General features: G+C 44.5%; 1 protein-coding gene across 2 annotated transcripts in view; it reads right to left on the bottom strand.

Annotated features, from left to right (window-relative positions):
• The window catches only part of septin15 (septin 15), a 33,561-nt gene extending 14,823 nt beyond the window's left edge, over positions 1-18,738 (bottom strand). For both annotated transcript variants that reach the window (XR_011105468.1, XM_068739449.1), the window contains exons 1-3: positions 18,700-18,738; positions 15,952-16,051; positions 3,473-3,579 (exon numbers count right to left, since the gene is read on the bottom strand). Coding sequence is in view for 1 of the 2 variants with exons in the window: in XM_068739449.1 (XP_068595550.1) it covers positions 3,473-3,579; positions 15,952-16,051; positions 18,700-18,738 (246 nt within the window). In the remaining variant the exon portion in view is untranslated. The remainder of the gene's footprint in view (positions 1-3,472; positions 3,580-15,951; positions 16,052-18,699) is intronic.
• Positions 18,739-22,398: the final 3,660 nt, after the last annotated feature.

Below are 22,398 nucleotides of genomic sequence, written 5' to 3' on the forward strand. Positions count from 1 at the left end.
ATGTACAGTATCTCGATATTCTGTTAAAGTCAACACTTCGAAGAATAAAATGACACGAGTATAACGATTGAAGCAGACGCTTCTGTTGGATTGGGAAATAAAAAAACTCACAATCAAGTTAAGTTCAGTGAATCTTTTCTTTCAAACCGGGCGGCTGCACTCACAAGCTAAAAATACAGAATGGCATGGTTGTCCTTTGCTTCGGCGTGTTTTCTGGTTTCCTGGACGCTTTATGTGCTGCAGGAGGAGACGTGGACGTGCAGAGCTTGAGGTATTCTTTGTTTAAGTGGTTGGCATTTCCAGTGGTGAAGCTAATTTGTGGTACCTTTGGTGCTACGGTTTAGCGGCGTATTTTGCACATAACCGTACTTTGTTCCACGACTTCCTGGCGAAACCCGAACCACTGCCAGACGATGGCACCATGTCCTCCGCCTCCATCTCCGATGAACGCCTCAGTAACTCGTAAACTCGCCCGGGGCCGTAACTTTCATTCGCTCTCTCTCCAACACAAAAACACGCACGCAGTTGGGCGGGGGGGGCTGTGTTGGTTGGTAGCACCAGGAGAGAATGGGGGAGCGACACTCCAAAGAGAATTACGTACCGATGCGTTAAAACATTTACGCTAGCAATTTGTACTCGATACTCGCGATATGATCATTTCATACATCGAACGTGGAACAACCGCGATGTATCGAGGCTAGTCGCCTTCTCTTCAGTCCTGTGTTCACATTCACTCCCACAGTTCCATCCCCTCCTGGGGTGCGTCTGCTGTTTCCTCGTTTCGCCGCATACTTTCACAAGGACATCAAGTTATTTTAGGACCACCCCCCCCCCCCCCCACCCCCTAATTTAAACTACAGCTCTGCATGTCGACCATCTCAGAACCAAAGCTGCTATTTCCACCGATGTTGTGAAGAAAAACAGACGGGGAGAAAACCTCAAAAATGCTGTCAGTCTCAACGCCATCATTTAAAGGAAATCTGATCTGGGGGAGGTGACGAAGCGGTTCTGGAATATAAATACTCTGACCCAGTCGCTCCCTCGCAGCCTCAGACCACAGTGCCTGATGCAAACACACGTACACATACAAACCGCTACGTTCAGTGGAAATGTGTGCCCCCCCCCCCCCCCCCCCAGGTGCGTTAGGGGTCCGACGCTGGCAGCAGACCGAACGGGAAACAGAGTAAATTTAGTTCAGTGAGCAGAATATATAGGAACTATAGGAACACCACCTGATGCCGTTTCACAGTCTGCTGCATGAGCACAGCTAACAATCACAATCTGATGGTGCAACGTCACAAACCAGGAGAACCAAGTCATTATGAGACGATGCTTTGGGAAAATATACGATTAGCTCATCGAGTGCCAGACAATTCCACCGTTTTGGCCGATTTTCCAAGCCCCACAGAATATTCTTTACTGTGACGATGTTTGCATTTTCCCCGGTTACACAAGAGTTCCTGTACTGATTTGTGGAGGAGTACAGCTCGGGTCAGGAAAGCTGGAATGTCGGGACAACCGGGACGTTTGTTTAATAATTGGTTGTATCTTCTAAACACAAACAGCTGTAGAAAACCGAAGCTCCAAATTAGCTCTGATGGAAATCAGGATCTATTTAAGCTTTATTCTGTGAAACAATCTCACGAGATTCAACAATGAATCGACCCAGAAACGCCGTTTCCTTGAATCCGCTCCACAAGTTCCATAACAGCACAGACATATAATATCACGGGCCGAAAAAGTAGGGACCCAACCTAAAACCGTGGGAAGCTTGGCTCATGGAAAGACGATCGAACATTTCAGCTCCTCCCTGACTTGCACTGAAGTTTACAGGCTTTAAATTAGCGAGGATAAATGTGTTCAGATGACCCTTGCTACAGCTCACTGGCATAAATGTGTGTTTTTGCTCATCCAAGCGCCAATAAAGAACATATGTAATGCCACTAAGCTGTAGTTGTAAGCACTGCTGATGAGAACTTTAGTGTGGACAGGATTTACTGGACTCTAATGGTGGTGAAGGCTTTTGGCCGGCCGGCCGGCGCGTCCCGCTTTCTATGAATTATGGTCTGAAAACCGGGATAAATGAAAGCAAACAAGCAGAGAAGCAGGGTCGGGATCAACATCGGGCATACCTTCTCCTCCACAGAAGCTGAACGGCAAACTGAACAGCTGGCTTCTGGGAAGCGGCAGTCAGGAGTGGGTGGATGCTTGTTTTAGTCCATGTGCAGATGAGAGCGTGCGGCACAAGTGGGAAGAAACTCCAGCTGTGTGTGTGTGCGTGTGTGTATGTGTTACTGGAAGCATTTTTTGGATTAAGCAAACAATTCATTAATCAAGTAGAGAGGATTTTTCTGCTTTTTGGCAGCATTAGTGCGTGTGCATGTGTGTGTGTGTGCGCATGTGCATGTGCATGTGTGTGTGTGTGTGTGTGTGTGTGTGTGTTTGGTCCATTTCTTGGGAACATTCTTGCCCTATAAATGACCACATCACTCCTCAGGGAGCTCTCACACAGTTCCCCGTTTTTCTCCCCGTCTCCCCTCAATCACTGCCTCCGTCCTCCTACAGTTTTCTCCCGACTCCTCCTTTATCCCCCCCCCCCCCTTCACACTGTCGGTCCCCATCTTCTGCCAACTGCATCCCTCCGTCCATCCTTTATCAAATTTCCTTCCTCTCCCCCTCTTTTCCAAACATGCCGATCATCTGCTCTCCACTGCTGATCCAGAAGCAGCCTTCCTCCCGCTCCTCCTCAGTTTGTCGTGACCATAAAAGGACAAAACCAGGTCTTGTGGCAAAGCCGTTTCCCTCCAAGTTCCTCAATCCTCCTTTTCCTCTCACACTCCCTTTTTTAAAACTCCTTTTTTTCCCCTCTCTTCTCCTCCAGCTTTTGACTCTCACTGGCAGCACCACAAGAAGTCCTTCATCCAGCGCGGTTTGACACCTGGCAATATTTCTGAAAAGAGGGTGTAAGCAGCAACATTTTGGAAACCGAAAGTTTCCAAAATGTCAAGCACATGTCCATGACTGTAAATGATGAAACGTGTTTAGTCACTTTTTCCATTGGCACCTGTCCTTAAAGCCGTCGAGTGTCAGGAAGCAACCAGCATCATCGGGGCTCATCATTACCTCCGCCGAGGTTCTGTAACCGCCGGCGTTTATCTGTCTGTCCGTCTGTTAGCAAAACAATTCAAAAGGTTCTGGACGGATATTGATGATTTTTTTAGGAAATGTTGGGAATGTTACCAGAAACAGATGATTACATTTTGGTAATGATCCAGAAGAGACCCTGGATTATAGATGACTTCGAAATCTTTGTTAACATTGCAGTCAATGGAGCTTCAAAATGTGTTCCATTTTTTTTTTTGAGATAATGCTAAGAAACAAAGCATGCTGGAGAGTTGGCGGGACTCATTCCCACATCCCGCCCCCTCAGGTCATCGCTGGTGGGGCATAATGTGTCTGGCGGCGGCCTCACCTGCACAGTCTTCTTGATGCGCTGGGAAGGCCCAGGATAGTCCTTGGAGTACAAGTCAGTCAGGAACAGAGAGTTGATGAGCGTCGATTTACCAAGGCCAGATTCGCCTGAGGATATATAAAAAAAAACACGTTTAAGAACAGATAGGAATGTATTGCCACCTCCTTGTTTACTCCCTCTCTCTCTCAAACACACACACACTGAAAACTAAAGTAGATTCACTGTCAGTGAGGGGAAAGTTCAAGCACCCGTCTGCCAGCAAGACCCGCTTTGAGACGGGACAAAACAATTCTTCCCCTCCTGTCTACTCTCTTACATTCCTATTCATCCCCTTTCCCTTCGTTGCTTTCGCCAAATGCTTCCTGATATATACATATTTTCTTCTTTTGTGTCTGTGCCAACTTTCCATTCTTCGCTCTTGTTGGAGGCAGCACTTACACACACACACACACACACAGTTAACATTTACTTTACAGAACGCCCAGCCAGTCCAAACATACACACTGCACACACAATGATGTGATTAATGGCTGAGCATCTGGCTCGCGGCCCCTGAACAGCGCTAGAGGACCGTTTGGTGTGAGGGAAGGTGGGCTTCTTTTCCCAGCAAAACCTTCGATGCCCCTGCAGGCTGCAACGTCACACTGCTTTTCCAGCCTTCGCAAATCTGAGGATAATGTTTACCTCGCAATTTGAGACCAAACGCCAAGGGTGGGGCTCTTCATTAGACTTTGGCTATTGTTGGGAAGGTACTTCCTGAATTTGTTGTACTTTGTGCCAAATGAGGAGGGGGGCGGTAGAGTTAAGAGATCTGTCAACAGCAGCGGTAACACAGCAGAGTTGTTTCAAAGTGAAACCAAGTAATCATTCTCTAATTTACACTCTTGCATGCAGAGAAACAGGAGCGATCTGGTGCCCCACTCGCATGCCAAGGTGAATGACACAGCAGAGCGAGGTAAAAAAACAACAACAAAGTGGAACATTTTAGCTGCAAAATCCCATTAAAGTACAACCAGACTGGCATCGGAGATCGATACATTATGTTCACGTACATTCACCATGCAGGCATTAATGGTTGGATTAATTATTTCCATAGGGCACCTGCGTACCGGTACTCCATCAGTACATCAGTAAATGTCAGCATGGTGTGACACCCTAACAGATTCCAGGCTTTACCCCTTCTTAACCTCTTGTCTGCCTCCTCTGTGTGTGTGTGTGTGTGTGCGTGCGCGCGCGCGCGCTCAGTTTGGGATGATCTTCTGTCCCCTGTGTGAGTTATGAACACACGTGGTCTCAGTGTCATCTCAGCCATATTGACATTGAACCTGCAAGTGGATCATCCACAGAAGATTACACGAGGAAAATTTGATGTTATCCTAAAACAAATTCTAGATTTACAACGTACCCCTACTTACATACAAGAGCGATGTTTAAACTATACTTCCTTTAACATTTATCCTCTTGAATGTGAGGTTTCCATGAGGAAAATGCGTGCACGTATTGGACCTTTTGTGTCAGCTTACCCATACACCCTTACAGCGCGTCCTTTTATCTTTCTGACCCATCAATGCCTTCTATGTGAACCTCCTTCACTGGTGTAAAAACCAACCCCCCCCACCCCACCAGAGCCATTTCAGGGCAGAGAATCGTGGGTCAAAGCATTCAGCTCCTATACCTGACTGTCTCGGTTGTTTGCCGAGCTATTCTTGCCCAGTCTCGTCTGTGGAGCAGATGTCATACTCGGTGGGGGGGGGGGGGGGGGGGGTCCTCGTCAAACAGCGGACAGAGCCAAGTTAAACTTCCTGTCGGCTACACGTCTCCGTCAATCCACGTTGGCTGTTCCAGCAGCCTCTGTATCTATTTCCACTCATCATATGAACCATCACGAGTTCCGTTCAGCTTCAAAGGAGAATAAGTTGGGTTCAAAGTTAAAAAAGTGACCATTTTAGGCCCCTTAATGGTGCAGATAGTTGTGTATTTACGGCACAGCTGAAGTAGAGGAACGGGGCGACCATTGATTTTCCACTCTGACTGATATCGATGCTTCGCTCAGTCACTGCAGTGGGCTCAAACCCCAGAGGGCAGGTCCGTCCCAATTAGCCTCCCGAGTTCAGCTTTAATTAAATTTTGGTTCCGCAGGTCATGCGGAAGCTCAGTGCCAGCTCGTTGTAAATAGACCAATGACCTCAACGCTAGTGATGAATGGCAGATCCTTCGAGCTTATCCCTTTTTTATATTCCCCATCTTTCTCTCCATGAGTCCGTCTCCGTGTCCCTCAGCCTCCAATCACATATCCATGTTGGTCCATGTCTCTACTCTGTCCCTGTTCAAAGTTTGGTTGCTTCATTCTTTTGTACGCGATTCCTAATGTGCACATCAACAGGGGATAGTTTTTGCTTGCTCCTTCGTTGATTTGCTATGATAGTATAGAAATGAACATCAGAATGCAGCCTCATGGGTACCACAGGTGGTGCGGTTAGCAGGAGCTAACGTAGCATTGCCAGTCTAACCCTTGAGCCGGTCCCAAGCATGGATAAATGCAGAGAGGTGCGTCAGGAATGGCATGTGCCAAATCACCTTAAATATGAAAGTCATACCGGCCATACGACGACCGCCAGCAGCGTTGTTAACCCGCTGGAAATTGGATTACTGTGGGTCGAAGACAGACGAAGAAGAGGAGGAATACGGGCGCATCAGCAGCGAGAGAAGAGGGAATGGAAGAGTTTAGGATTAACTCATTCAGTGCCAGCCATTTCCCCTCATCTTGACCATTTTTAATACCCACAGGATATTGTGTTCTACGGCTCTGTAAACACTGAACCTAACAAATGAGCTTAAAGTCTCTTATTTCATGAGGAAATAAAAGTGTTATTGGCTGTTGATCACAGGCAGTTTTCTCCAAAATCACCAGTTCTCAAAAAACTGAGAAAACAAGCTTTTTTTTTGCAGAGAAATATTTCATGCAGAGAACCGACTTTGACTTTCGTGACACATCAAACATCTCAACAGTTCTAGAAAACAATACAAACACTAGAATGAGCTAAAGAACAGTGCGACTGTTGAATAACTAAGATTGATACTTATTCTGTAATCCAATAGCACGGTCTGAAAAGCCTGCATTTTAAGAGTGAGAACGTTGAAGGAACTGTAGCAAGCTGGGCCATGAGAAAGAGAACAAAATAAACATACAAATGGTAACACTGAGTTTCCCATGGAATTCCTGACATTCCTCCCTTTTCCTCTCATTCCACGTCTATATTGCTCTTTCTCTCCGCCTGGGACAAGAGCTGGCCTCCACCACAACCCAACAACCAAACTAACCAGCATGTTACACAAACATAACGCCTTTAACAAGCATGTGTGAGGCCAGAACCAGAACATGCAAAGGGAGACATCCGGGGAACACAGAGGCAGGACAGACAGGGAATAGTCGAGGCAAACACAGGCAGTCCGTGCCAGAGGGGTAGTATTTGCTGAGCAGCACCAGACTGTTGGTTAAGATAATTCCCCATTGTTGAAGCTAAATGGGGAGGCAAAGGATGGTGTTTTGGTAAAGATAAGGATCTGCAAGTCCAGCAGAGTGAATGGCGGCGACACAATGCAACCTAAACTGTGTCAGCGCTCCAATTGACTGTGGTGGTCCACAACGCTTGGATACAGGAGCTTTGCAGGGATGCAACCTACTTCCCTTGGATTTCTTTAAGAGCGTGAATGTTGCATTCTGCTGGGGGGGGCAGACTCAATCTGACAGACTTCTGCACGTGCTAGGTCACAGCAAGACATGTGCGTCTCAAAATAGAGATGCAGAGAACGGGAGCAGAGCAAAGGAAGAATGAGTAAAAAAACAGGGATCGACTTGCCTGCAGTGGTTTAAACATGCATGAACATGCGCATGTGCACAACGCCATCCACCGACACGGTAGTCTGGGCTGAGCGTTTTGTGAAGGTTTGCAGTACAGTAGTAACAATGACTCAACAAATATTGACCACAGATCTTCAAAAGGGAAAACACGTCACTACAGATTTGGACGTTGGACTGTGCCGCACAAGATATTTTTAGACCTCCGACTTTTTTTCAGTGCATGTTTTCTGTGCCCTTTATCACTATCCAACAAATAAAATAATAGAAAAAAGCCAACTGTTTCTGCCTTTTAAGAATACATTTGAAGAAAATGATAACCCAACTTGGGGAAATTCCTAAGAGTTTAGAGAAGTGACAAAAACGAACACAATCAAGGGTAACAGATTAATTGCCCAGTTTCCTTCTGAGCCCCAGAAGCTGAGAAAAGTTTATTTGTCCTAAAATGGCTTCCTTGAGAACTGAGAACTCCACTGGAGCGGACATATGTGAAAAGGAATGCAGCCAATATTACAGTTACAAAGTAAACCTGGGTTTTTCCTGCAACAACGTTAACAAGATGCTCTGCCGCACCTGACGGACAGTTCGGACAAACAGAAATCTACTCTGGCAGGTGGCATAACATTGCTGCGAGTCCTTTAGGAAACAAAAAGCACATCATAATGGCTGCTGTAAAAAAAAGGATCTCTCAGAGCGGCTCCCGCAAAGAAAGAAAGGGCCATTTTTCAGGATGTCCATTGAAGAACTATATTTCCCTTTTGACAATACAAAATAACATCAACACAAATAACATTTCAGTGCATTAAGTAAAGTGCTGTTGAAAATTCAGGTGTACTGAAAGTGAATAGCATGAAATCCCTGTGGACCAATCAGAATCTGGAATTAGGAGTCTCGTTGCTTAAAGGTCCGTGTCAAGCTTTGGCCACATCATGGCAGTGTTAGTCCACCTGTTTGAATCAACATCAACGGTACACTTTACACAGGTGACGGCTGTCAGTCATGTTAAAAGTCATGTTACCGTGGTTTTCAGTGACTCATCATTTCTAAGAAATGTGTATATTTTGACGGAATAAAGACTTATTGTCAATCTGAGCTCGTTTCTGGAGAGAAACTCAGTCATTTCACTGGTTTTAATCAATTGTATCTGGCAGAAGAGGAAACTTTTGGATAATTCTGCGCCGAGTTGAAACCTCATGAAAGACAAAGACAAAAGGAATCAAAAGCTATAAACATGCAGAGTATCTGTAACCACACAACATTTAGAGACATTTATCAGGTCATGTTACCAAATTACTAATGTTAAAGGTCACATATTATACTCTTTTTCCACGCAGTTCTCAGACACTTGTATGAAATATCCGTGACAGTCTTTGGTCAAAATAGCAAACAGATGCTGCAGGACAGGGTCCCTCGTCTGTCTCAAACAGCTCTGCCAGAAAAGCCTCTGAAGACAAAACCAAAACCAAGTTCATTGCGTACACGTAATGAATGTGCATGCATGTGCACATACATCTTGTGCACATTCTAAGAATGTGACGTCACATTAACAAAGATTTTTGCCAGACGCGTTTCAGTAGGTGATTACAGAACTACACAGGATTGACTGGATGCTTTATTTAGCTGTTTTTGGGTTGAAAATTACCCAAACCCACCATAATAGTGTAGAAACAGGGGAAAGAGAGTTTTTCATAATATGGGACCTTTAAAGGGATCCCCGACTATGATGGCATGTTAGCGCTATATGATTTATTATGCTGTAAAAATCATAACTATGAGTATAATTTCAAGAATATTTTCCATTTGTTCTATTTTTGTATAAACTTATCTTGCATGTAGGCCACCATTGTTGCTTACGTCGCAATGCATTCTGGGTGTGACGTCAAATGGTTGCACCACCCCACTCACTGGTGTTTTGGAATGTAGCAGCGATGAGCTCCTCTGTTCAGCCTTTTCAGTCTGAACCACGGCGTCAGCAAAGACATGAAGAAAGTGAGGAACAAGCCAGAAGCCAGAGATGCAAATGGGGATGAAAATTGACGGGCGGAATCGAGATTTGGTCGTTGTGGGCGCTGTCTTTGTGTTAGCTGCGCCGCTGACAGAGAGAGTCTCTGCTGTAAAGAGTTTAAATTTATTTCTAGCAATAAAATCTGGATCAGACTGACTGCACTGGGGCTGATCATGTTCACTGGAATCTTCAGGAAAAAACTAATCTTCTGAATCAGCATCACTATCGCCATCCAAGTCGGTGTAATGTTCACCCGAGCAGTTGTGGTCCATGATTAGTGAGAGTACGTTAGCTCGCCATTTTACAGCCACATTGGATTGGATTGAGATTAGTTTTTATTGTCGTTATATGTTTAACACTTTTTACACTGCAAACATACAACGAAATTCCGTTGACACCCGAGTACAAGGGCCCCTTGAAACAACCACACACACATGCATATATGCATGGCGGCCCCAGAGCATGCAGAGAGGGCATAGGGTGAAGGCGCCGCCATGATTGGTGCATCTGAGCTAAAATGACGAGAGCACAGCGACGGGTCTTTGGGCAGCTGAACTCTCCCACACGCATCCTCACACTGTTTTTCTTAACTTTCTTTCTTTAGAAAAGCTATGGAAGGCGTACCGTGCTTTCTGTAAAAACAAAAAAGGAAAGGTCACATATTTCTACAGCTACTTCAGAAACCACACTTCAGCTCCAACCCTCCTGGATGGTGTTTCTGACCACAAGGAGATCTAAACTTGGGTTGCATTGCTGGAAAGAGCGGTTAACCATTTTAACAATTTGTTTTCATTGTTACAGACCACTCAGTTGTGAAACAGTGATAGAAAATGGGTTGAAACCTTTCACTCTCAGCGAGTCATACAGCATATAGAATGATTAAGTAGAAGGAATGAAACTCAGGTCGTCTTCACACTGGACCAAGAAGACTCTGTTCGATTGAGGAACTGAAAGCGCCAACATTGTTGCATTTATAATTTGTTGAAAGGTCTGCTTTCACACTGTGGTTTCTAACGCAAAGCAAACTGTCTGAGCAGCATTGAGTGGCTGAAATGGGCGCTCGTCGATTGGACAAAGTAGAACGGGAAGTCCCTCCCTCTCCCATGTTTGTTTTGGTTTAGAGTGCGCCATTCAAGGAGGGAAGCTCATTTTGTTCTGACCTACATCATAAATGTTACACAATGAGATCTACACAGCGATACATAGTTCACCACTTTCAGCTTTTTGGAAGCTGAGCTTCCCCTGCAGAGCAATCACACTTGGATTGGGCGCTGTACTTCCTCTACCAGAGATGCACTGCGTACAGCGTTACTACGTACATTAGGTCCCTTGTTTGGGCCGGTGAGCTTTCACACCGCTTACGAAACAAACCAGGGTTCTCTTGCCAGCGGACCGAGATCCACATTTTCAGGCGGACCAGAGTTCGCTTGTTTGATCTGCACTAGAGTTGGAATGAGCTTTCACGACTGCACAAACGGAGCGCACCATCCGAGGAAATGGACCAAACAGCAACAGTGTGAATACAACCTAAGGATTGAAGTAAGTTTCACTCTCACCGAGTCATGCACTGAAACAGTGTGTGTGTGTGTGAACGTGACAAAATGTGTCTCCTTGGTGTATATTATCGCATCTGGTTAAGCCGTGAGATTATTTAGACCAAAGCCTTCCTTCACTCACTCCCTTCTGCAAGGTCAGTAGGCAAGGCGGTCAGTTTTAAGCTGAAGTCTTACTTGCCCTAACACACTGCTCAATACAGCAACACGCATACAACACACACTAACAGGACAGAAAAACCGCAAACACAAGCAGCCAACCGTACAATTACACACGGATCAGCAAGGAAGATTGACAGGCAGCGATTTAATAAGCAGACTAGACTGCTGGGCTGCAAAAGAGATTCAAGCTCATCCAGTTAAACGTTGGTGCGTCATTCATTGGGCTTAACTCATGAATGATGGCCTTCAGACACCATTTAGACCAGAGAGAGACTTTATGAAAGAAAGGAAAACAAACACAAAATGGAAATCTTTATTCTATGAAATTTAAGCCTGTGGAAGCAATAGCCACACCACAAACAGATGGTGGGAGGGGTTGTGTTCATCTGTTGCGTGTTAAATGTTCAGACAATACAAATGTGTGCCTCAATTCTAAAAATACATGGGTCTATGTAGATGTCAACCTATGAAAAATTAATTTAAAGAAATCAGTGTTATGCAACACAAGGTTTTACATTGAAAGGAAGCACTAGTTACTTCACAGAAAGCAAAAAACACAAGAAAGTTGTCAAAATAATATACTGTATAAGGTGGGTTGCAGATGAACTGAAGGGTTCAATGGCTGCTCTACACTGTGTAACACATGGTATTTGCTGCGAGGTACTGTATCATGAATAACTGCATCACGTCAGAACAGAAGATCCACAGTGTGCCATCTTCACGAGTTGGCGTACTGTTGGATAATTTACCACGATGGAACTTCGATCCATTAGCTACAATGCTAATGTTACTATTGGTATATTTCAGATTCCTATCTATGTACATAGCATTCAAACCAACTTGATCAATAGCGACTTGGCTGCAGCCACTAAAGCTGCACCTTGTAAAACCTGAATTTTGATGCAGATATCACAAAGCAGTATCAACAAACACCATATACACGATGTGTTTCCTTGTGGGGCTTTGAACTAAATGCTAACATGCAAAGAACTACTGAGGGTGACGAAAGATATTCGTTTTAGTAAATATGTGACCGTAATCCAAAGTACTGTATGAGCTCACAATGAGGAGGGCATGCATGAACATCTGCAATAATTTGATTACAAAAACCAATAAAAGTCCACTTCATGCTACAAAAATAAAAACGGGAAAACAAAGTCAAGACTTCATCCTGTCCAGCAGACTGAACTGTACCTCTGCTCCAACAGTATAACTCAGAGCACCACAGATTTGCTCGACACGGCTTCAAAAATGTGGGTTTGTAGCTTTTCTTCATTTTATGAGTTTTTTGGAGTGCTTGTTGTCAGAGACTTTAAGACTTTCTAAGACTCCGGAGAATAACTGATCTACTTATGGCACAAGCCTTTTTTAGCTGCAGTTTTAATGGGTCTGAATTGCACGATATGCACGTGGCACACTTTTGGGTAAATACCTTTGATTTAGAAATGCTAAAATGTAACACTAGAATCAAATCTCATTGTAAACACAAGCATCTGCAAAGAAAATTCTAAGGTAGCCAATCTGAACAGACGCCTCACTCCTGCTTTTAGTGATGCCAACAGCCCAAACAAGGGTTAATTTTCACAGCCAGTTTTGGTGTAATTTGATCCACGTTTTGGCCGAGGATAACAAACTCGAGGAATGTCTGACTCCTTTATTATTCATATGATTCTACAACTAATGAAGCTGTTTAAGAACTTGCATCAGTTCAACATTAATGCGATGTCCCACTCATTGTGTTCTCCTCTCCCATTGTAGGAAAGCAAATGCTACAGGGCTGCCTTGATTCAGACTAGAAGCACCCCCCCCCCCCCTTTCCAAACCCCTTTAGTTCTGCTCCGACTCTCTGCGCTGGATCTGGCTAATGCTCCCAGGAGTTTCTATTCGATCTGCCAGCTGGACAAAGAGGCAGGAAGCAGATTTTTCCTCAGAGCGAGGTGGATTGCGACAGAAAAGACAAGACGGTTGGTTAGGAGGAAGGAGAGAAGGGGAAACCCCGACTAGAAGAGCAGTTTACAGTATTGACACTTGGCTCAGCTTTGGTAGATACATGAGAACAGGGGATTTCTACCATTTACCTTTACCTCAGGACCCTTTGTAACATGTTCCCACCAATGACCCTCTTTCTTGCAGTGCCTAATCATCAGTTCTGCAGCTGCTGGCAGACGGTACCCAGTACAACTCACCAGCGTGACTGGAATCATGAATAGTAAAGGGTCGTGCAAGTCAGTCCCCATCGTTGAGTCATGCAAAATGTTGTAGATTGCAGAGTTTATGAGATGCACATGAAAAACGGACCTGCTAAACGGAAAAACCAACTTTATACCAATGGTTTCAACATTCGTTGATCCATGAAAGGAAGGGAAAAATTAATCTGCCCCATTTTTGAACAGAATATTGTTTTAATGTATGAGCTTAAGGGGGAAGATCTTTTTGTTTTAACTCTTTGAGTGCCATCCACATCTGAAGACGTTTTTTAAACCCAAACATTCACTGCCAACCCTGACATCGAAATCTGCCCACCTTCAACGGTAATGTTTTCATTTGGCAGGTCCGGTGTTTGCATGGTCATAGTAAATAATATTCTGCAGGGTTTGGAGAATCGGGAAAAATGCCTGAAAACCGGGGCTCTCAGCATATAGCCGAGGTGAAAATGTCTGGCACTCAACGAGTTGAAGTCAAAATATTCCAGTGGTTGACTTTCACGTGGCTTTTGAGTCTGTGATTCAAGTCTAACGCCGCGCGAGTGACGCGTTCTCGTCTTGCCGACAGATATAGCCGCCGTTAGCCTCTACAGCTAACTGCTGGCTGCTTTCATCGACTTTCCTCTTTTCAAAACACGAACACATCTTTTAGTGTCTGCGCTGAATACAGCACTGAATTGTATTATTTAGTGACAGTATGGAGCATGAAGACTTGGATTGCATCAACAGCCACTCACACACGCAGACTAATGGCTTTAGAGAAAAAAAATACAGCTGGATTCCATTAAAATCTGTGCATCGAAAACAAACCACCATGAGACAAATTAGAGTTCATGTTTCAGCTTGTCTGACCTTTGCTATCGCTCTCCGTCACACAGTTGCATTCTGTTAGCCTTGTGAACTGTATTTGGTGCTTGGTGGGAACAAGGCGCGGCCGACTCGAGGCAGCGAATGCATCCCTGGATTTATGTTGACATTTTGAATAACCAGTGGCAGACGCGACGTCTCCTCGCTGCTGGAATTTGAGAAAGTTACTTGCAGGCATCAGTCCAGTAATCTCATGCTCCATCATCTGTCTGTTCAGTACCGGGCCTCCGACTCGAGGAGCGCTGTCACACTTCATTATAAGGCCGTCTTGATATAGAACATTCACCCGCTACTTCCACATTATGTTAAACGTGTCCTTGCTTTGGTCGTCGAGTACTTCCTCTATTTGATAGAAACGTCATCAATCAGCGTACCGAACCACAGGTTTCATTGGTCGTTATCTTAGAGAACGCAGCCAAGCCCGAGATGAAAACCCTCCTTCTGATCCTGAGCGCGTATCCGGTGCCAAACGGTGAACGCGTTGCTCTGCCCCTCGCATCCGCTACGTGTGAAGTTTGGACGAGCTGGAGCATGGAGGGCTCAGAGACCAGGGAGACGGAGGGGCCCCATATGCGAGGGCCTGAAACGGGATCTGGGCGACTGAATCTCTCAGGGAGACCCTCTGCTGTATTCGTCTCACGCGTCTCCGTCCGTAGCTAAAGCCCAGCCACCAAAATAAAGAGCTGGACGTCTCTGTGTTCGTTCTTTGTCCCCCTCTCTGGACTGAATGGGGGTTTAAACAGAGTTGAATTACTAACATTTGCCGGCATGTTATATTGTAGAATGGATAGCTTTTGTCTTTTCATGGCTGACATTGTGTAAGACACCAATACCTGCAGAGTTATGCCACCGGCACTCCCCAGTGATCATTAATTCATCAAATGAATCAGACTTCATTCTCTCACGAGGACACTCCGGACAAAACCAGTGGGACAGAGACGCCCCAGATCTCCCTACGTAACACCAATCAGATTCTGGGCGCCTCCAGCTCTCACCAAAAATAATTCCACATTCACCACAGCGCCGCAGAACCCTCTTTGAAAATGGTTTGCTTGTTATTCCTGCAGCCGAGCGAGCTGGATGCCACACATTCTTCAGCTCCTTTCAACCTGCTCCGACGACACAGTCGCACAAAAAAAGGAAACACACTCAGGTGGGCAGTCGCAGGGAGGTGGGCAGGTGAGCTTCCGTGCGTTCAGCTGCTGCCTCATAAACAGACGCGGGCGTCCCTCGCTCTGTCACTGTGTTTCAGAGTTTCCTGAACATTAGAACACATATCGTGGACTTTCCTCTAACGCAAGGGAGTCTGCGGTTTGTATAAGTGTTCAAATGTCCATTATTTTATTGATAAAAAAACATTTTCTAGCCTAAATAAAAACAGAAAGATAATTTAAATAAATAATCAACACATATACAGTATTGCAACATATGAATTACAGTACCGGTGCTGTACATGTTGAACGAAAACACAAAGAGCCGCACCCACGCGCGTTCCAGCGTCTCCCCGTGTCGCGCCTCGCTCATCCAGTTAGCATCGGCTTGTGTCCACTTTGCCCTGGTGTGTTTTTGTTTTTTAAGTTTCATTAAAGCTTTGAAATATACACTAATGTTATTGTATTAGAATACAAAAGTGTTTGTGTGCGTGCGGGCAGGGATAACAGTAAAGGGAGGGTTCATAGAGGTAAAAATACACGTAAAATTAAAGAAATATGGTGTCGCTGCTTCGAAGATTTTCACCTTCGTTTATCGTCCCGCGAGATAAAAGAAGGACGACTGCGTACACACTCAAATCCTCACTCAGGTCAGACATAGTTAACTTTCCAACTTACCTACAACCATCAAAGTAAATTCAAATCCTCTTTTGACAGACTTCCGATACACCTGGTTGGGAAGATTGGCAAAGCCCACGTAGCCTTCCAGGTTCCGCTGCTGAGGGAAAACACACACAGAGACACACTGTCAGATGGGGGTTTATAAAAAGATGAGCCTTCATGCAAAAAAATACAGCGGTGAAAAAAGAGCAGCGCACACACACAGTGTATTTTTGTCACTTGCAGCAACAGAAACCCTTTGAAGCAAAGAGCAGCTGGGGTAAATACAAGAGGGGGAAGGCAGCTTTAAATGGGAGAGGGGTGAGGAGAGGCTCGATCAGGCCTTCCTTCAGGAGAGGTATGATAACATCAGATAGCACCCCCCCCCCCCCCCCCCATCGCCGGGGAGCATCCTGCACACTCCATGAGGCAACATCAACACAATTGATTTGTGACCGGTGAGCCTCTCAAGATGAGTGCCTTGCATGACGGAGCTCTGCAGGCGCAGGTGTGAAAGCAGGGATTGAAAACGCCCGCAGCTGAACTCGGGCCCGATTCCCCGAGATGTTAGCATAGCAGCTAAGAAGACATTAGCTGCAAGCCCAACGGCAGCAGCGTCATTGTACGGTCTGCAGCCTTTGTTCCAGTCAAGAGTCTTTATTTCATATGTTCGAAATAGATCTTTGGTATTTGGATCAAGCAGCTTCTTCAAAAAAACATGTGCAAATTAGACTTCAAGGCTTTAAACCTTATTATGTCTTGAAATTCAAGACATTGGGCCCTGACCCAAAAACGCAACAAATATTAGCTCCAGTAGCTTAGAACCATCTGGAGATTATGCAGATGATTTGGGATGTTTGTGTGTAAAATGATCAAACAAACTATCTTCTGGGTTCTGAAGGAGGAAGAGTGAGGCTCAGTCCTCTCTCCAGTTTGTTAGTTCGCCTGACGCAGTGGGACCTTACGCTCTACCCCCTGGCTTTGTGCGAGGATCGTTCATTTCTCAATATTTGAGCCCCAGAGACGCTGGGGCTCAAATATTGTTATTTTGCATCAATGGAGTAACTTATTTTTATTTTATTGGTATTGTTAAACGTCGATGATTTATGTACGAAGGACTTTCAACGGAAACAAGACCGCAAGGGCTTTTTTGAAATGACAGGATGTTTGACTGTACTTTTACTGTAACACATACTACTGTGTGACTGTACTTGTACTCATCATCAAGCTGCAGCGGCACTGGGCCGTAGGCGGCGTAACAAGTCCAACGCATTTTGTGTCCATGGGAAAGGAGCAGATGGGAGGAAAAGTTGGGAGGAAAAGGGGAACGAGAGCCAGGAAGGCTAGCCGGTCTGTAGCCTGAATAGCCGCCCCTCCCCCAGTCCACCCAGTGATGACAGTAGCTGCCACTGACATCATCTGCATTTACCCCCCCCCCCCCCCCCCCATCTAAGCCTACTTATCGCTCTCATCAGCTGATTTAACTACACACCCAATGTCAATTATGTACTAAGTAAATATTACACCACTTAGAACCACAGAGGGTGGAAGGAAGTCATTTCACGGGGGGGGGGGGGGGGGTCTGTATATAGAGATCTTTCTATATATACACATTACAGCCACTGCTCCGTGACCCGTTGTGTAGGTGTGCATCGTGTTGGCCCACCCTGAGGAAAGACCGACGTGGCGTTCGGCTCTCTCAGACAGCTTGAACAGGATGGAATCAAATCAGGAGGGCATAAATTAGCATGAAATGTCATCCGTGCTGCTGTAACAGGAATGTGAGCACAGACAAAAGCAAGGCAGGAAGCCAACAGGAATCGAACCAAACACCACCCAACAACGAAGAAGGATTCTGATTGATTGGCTGCCTGGCAGGCTGACAGATGTACTTGGGGAGTGTCTGCGGTATGAAGTGATACAGTCATCTATAAACCAGGCCGCCGAGCAACCTTACAGCCTGGTTCTCGGTCTGAACAGACCTCACTGCTTCAATCCTCCATCCAATACTAGCATTGATCAGCTAGGTGGCTGTAAGGTGGCTGCTGTGTCAACACGCCCCAACAAGAATGTATTTCACAACTGCAACGAGCTGTGATTGAGAGCAGAACACGTTACCCCAGATTCGTGTAACGTTCAGGGTCCTCTCCAACCAGCAACGAGCCGTGATTGAGAGCAGAACACGTTACCCCAGATTCGTGTAACGTTCAGGGTCCTCCCAAACTAGCAACGAGCTGCGATTGAGAGCAGAACACGTTACCCCAGATTCGTGTAACGTTCAGGGTCCTCTCAAGCCAGCAACGGAGCTGTGATTGAGAGCAGAACACGTTACCCCAGATTCGTGTAACGTTCAGGGTCCTCTCCAACCAGCAACGAGCCGTGATTGAGAGCAGAACACGTTACCCCAGATTCGTGTAACGTTCAGGGTCCTCCCAAACTAGCAACGAGCTGCGATTGAGAGCAGAACACGTTACCCCAGACTCGTGTAACGTTCAGGGTCCGTTTAAAATAACTGCAATTCCAGTAAGATGGGTTTTAAGCGCTAACTAAGCAAACAATTCACTAAATACGATGCAAAAATTGATGCCATAGTTTCACAGCCACAACAAATAAGTCCAAACGGGAGGTGGGGAGGCACGATTCGCTTCCGAAACGGTGGCAGCGAGGTTTGGGTTGCCTCCCGAAGACGGCCACAGCGGGGCTGCGTTCACGGGTGGAATTATTTCATGTTCAAACGTGGAAACATCAAAGACAAGTCCGACTTACAGCGATGCTGGGAACCGCAGTCTCTGGTCGCTCGATCATCGTGCTACGCCGTCGCCACCCAGCCTGCTACGGGCAGTCACCGAGGCATACACCGATACGCGTCCGAGGAAAGGCGGAGCAGCGATAAACACGGAGCGTTCCACCGGAAAAAGCTTCGCCGGAGTAAAAAAAGAATGAAAATAAGACCGGAAAAGCGCGTCTAGAAATGAATGAATGAGGTTAAATTACATATGGCCGCTAGCGGACACCACGACCACCAGATGTAAGTAGCAGAGCAGACTGAAGGAGGGATGGGACGAACAACGCTGGCGCGTCAGCACCGTGTCGAGTGCGCATGCGTGAAACCCCGGATTGATGCGCGTATCGCTTTAACAGAAACCCACGTGACCGACACAGGAGTTTTTCTTTTTTTTTTTTTCCAACTTTATTAACAAACTCACAGTACAAAACTCACTGCATAGATCTCGCCCTTCGACATTACATCAAACATTCACATCTTCATAAATCAAACATAAAAGTAAATCCAACAGTGAGGCATATACAATCACTAATCCAGATCCAAATTAAATGTGCAAAAGGAAGGAAAGGATGAGAAGGAAAATAAATAAACCCAAAAATAAACACAAGAATAAAAATAAAAATAAAATATACAGGAAAATACAACAAAGGTTACAAGCAAGGGGTATGGGAAAGGTTAAATTCTGATATAAATGTGTTCAATCTTTCTTGCCTGGGGATTATTTATTTGTTTTAGTATCACCTGTAACAGGGAGAGCTCATTCCTAAGAGCAGGCCATGACGGGGGTGATTTAGCATACCGACATTTGTGTATATAGTATTTTGTAATAATAACAAGATTATTCACCAAAAACTCACTATTTTTGTCTTTGAGGATTACTCCTAACAGAATAGCTTGAGGGGACCAAGAAGCAATGTCTCTGGAACTGGACGATATTAAGTCATAGAGAGATTTCCACAGCTTTTGGACAATCTCACATTCATAGAACACATTCTCTGTTGTTTCTAGATTTACGTTACAAATATAACAGTTATCTACCACAAATTGAAATCTACTTTTCATGAATTCATTTGATGGATAAATGTTGTTTATGGTTTTAAAATGAACTTCTTTGCATTTTGGGGAGATTGGGAATTTTAAGTAGTTTGTTCGAATAAATAAAATTTCAGAACCGTTATAATCTTTGAGGGTGAGTGAACTTTTTGCCCGACTTGGAAATAAGGTATTGATTAAATACTGCCTTAAAAAAACATTATTATTACATTTATTGTTCACAAGGTCGAGACCATCTATCTTTACTTTGTGTAAATTTGGCGTTGGTAAAATCAAAATATTATTCTTTATATATTGGATTAAAGCTTGTGGGATATTCTGTGAAACGTTTCTATAGATCTCAATGGAGCAAGATGTTCTATATTTAGCATTAAAATCCATCAGTTCAAGAATGTCTCCATTTCCATCCAACATATGTAAAACAGACCAAATTTGTTTTGTCATCCAGTCTTCCAAAAACATTGACTTCCCACGACTCAACATCACCCTATTATTCCACAATGGGACATTATGGGGGCTGAAATTATGTTTGAACATCATTTTCCAATTTAACAGAACCTGTTGGTGAAACTTGGACAGTTTTATGGGCAGTTTCGATATTTCAAAATCACACACTAGACACAGGAGTTGTGTCGTCCGGATGTGCCGCGACAAAAGGAAACAAAATGTTTCCCTGCTTAGATTAAATATTATTTCACAGGCTAATGCTCGGTTTACAGCATGCAAGTTTTTCCACTATATGCAACATTTTGCAAAAAATGCAATATAGGTTTTCCCGCTGTTGAGATGCGCTTTATAAATAAAGTTTTAACTACTCACTTGCTATTCTGTATATTTTTAAAACAGATACGTTCAACTGTAGAGATGAATACTACTACTAGTATACTCCAGTATTATACTTCAGTTCAGCACACTAAATAAACTACCTTATTTGCATAGTCTTGCTTCTTTTTTCCCTGCTCCCCACTTTGGGGTCAATTGAATGAATGAACTGATTCGGATTCTGAACCTGATTACCGTCAGACGCGCTTAACCATGTGGTTGAGTTTGGACTTTTATTTTGACTGAAATTGCAATCATTTCCGGGTTGCTGTTTCCTGTGTCTGCTACCTTTTTAAGTGTGTAGGTGGACGGACATCCCTATTGGTCCAACACGAACGTGATCAGCTTCTTATCGTGAGCATGAAGCCTTCAAATGCTCAAGGGTTTAATTTGCTGACTGTCAAAGTCCACCAAAGACGGTTGTGCGAAGACAAGGGTTATATTATATATATTATCTTACTGACCTCATTCCGGATCCGATCCAGATGAAATGGGGTGGTGAGATAGAGGCCCCCACCCTACATGACTGTGTAAAATTCCATAAACATCGGTCAATAACCAACCGAGATATTGACAAACAAATTTTGAAGCTCCATTGACTGCAATGTTAATGAAAATTTCAAACTGATCCAGAATGCAGGATATCTTCTGGATTGTCACCAAAATGTAATCATCTGTTCCTGGTAACATTCCCGACATGTCCTGAAAATGTCATCCAGATCCGTGCAGAACCTTTTGAGTTATCTCGGTAACGGACGGAAATACAGATGGACAGACAAACGCAGGAGATTACATCACCCCCACCTCGCCTCGACGGGAAAAAGAAAGTAATAAATAAATTGCTGGCTTAAAATCTAGTTGATCAACACACAAGAACTTGTCTGGATAGCTGAGCAAAATCTGGGACTTTTTTGTAGGACACTTATTAACCATCATATGCATCACAGCTTTATCATAAATTCTTGTGTGTTTTATTATCTCAACATGCAACATCTCAAATGTGGATTATTGTTGTAATGTTGTTGGCCAGCTGATCATATCACCTTGCGTCCGGTGGAAAAAAAGAACTTGGCAGGCATAGATGCGTGCAAGACATTCTGTGCCTGCCGAGCATTGATTGAACCAGTGACGCAGAAATGTTTCTCTCCAACCAATCGGCAGTCTGCCGTGTTTCACTCCATGGGACTGAAATGGTGCTAATGCTAAAAAATAGCGGTACCAGATACCTTTTCTCTAATGGAAAACCAAAAACAGTGAGAGTAGACCTGGTAGTACGAAGTGGAAAGGGTAGAATACACTCTATTATTATGCCTAACATCTACCCCTCTGAGTAAAATGTGCCCCCTTTATTGCCTCCATTGTATAAATGTCCGCGAGCTGCTCCTGATTCTAATGCAGTATATTAATTGTAGATTTCTGAAACTGTAGTTTCTACTTGTGAAGATGAAACTATCACGGTTTCATGACCTGTATGGAGGAGAAACTCCTGAAATGTCATCTGTCTTCTTTATTCAGACAGTAAATCAGACATTGCCAAGTGGGGAGGCCATGAGTCAACCAGCAGAGGAAATTCTATAATTATAAATACAGTATGTCTATGTGTGCATAGGTCAGTCAACTCGTCCCTATAGCAACAATTCAGGGGAAGAAGTAAGCATGCAATGTCTGGTGAGTTAAACGTGAAACCAGCTTTTCCACTTTGGCTAATTATGCTGTAGAACATCGATCCAACCAATACTTAACATGTTTCTTATATGAAGTACTGTCCCTCTTTTCACTCAGTAAAGACCGTCAACCGATCCATC

The sequence above is a fragment of the Brachionichthys hirsutus genome, chromosome 5 (genome assembly GCF_040956055.1).
Source record: "Brachionichthys hirsutus isolate HB-005 chromosome 5, CSIRO-AGI_Bhir_v1, whole genome shotgun sequence".
Lineage (NCBI taxonomy): Eukaryota > Metazoa > Chordata > Actinopteri > Lophiiformes > Brachionichthyidae > Brachionichthys > Brachionichthys hirsutus.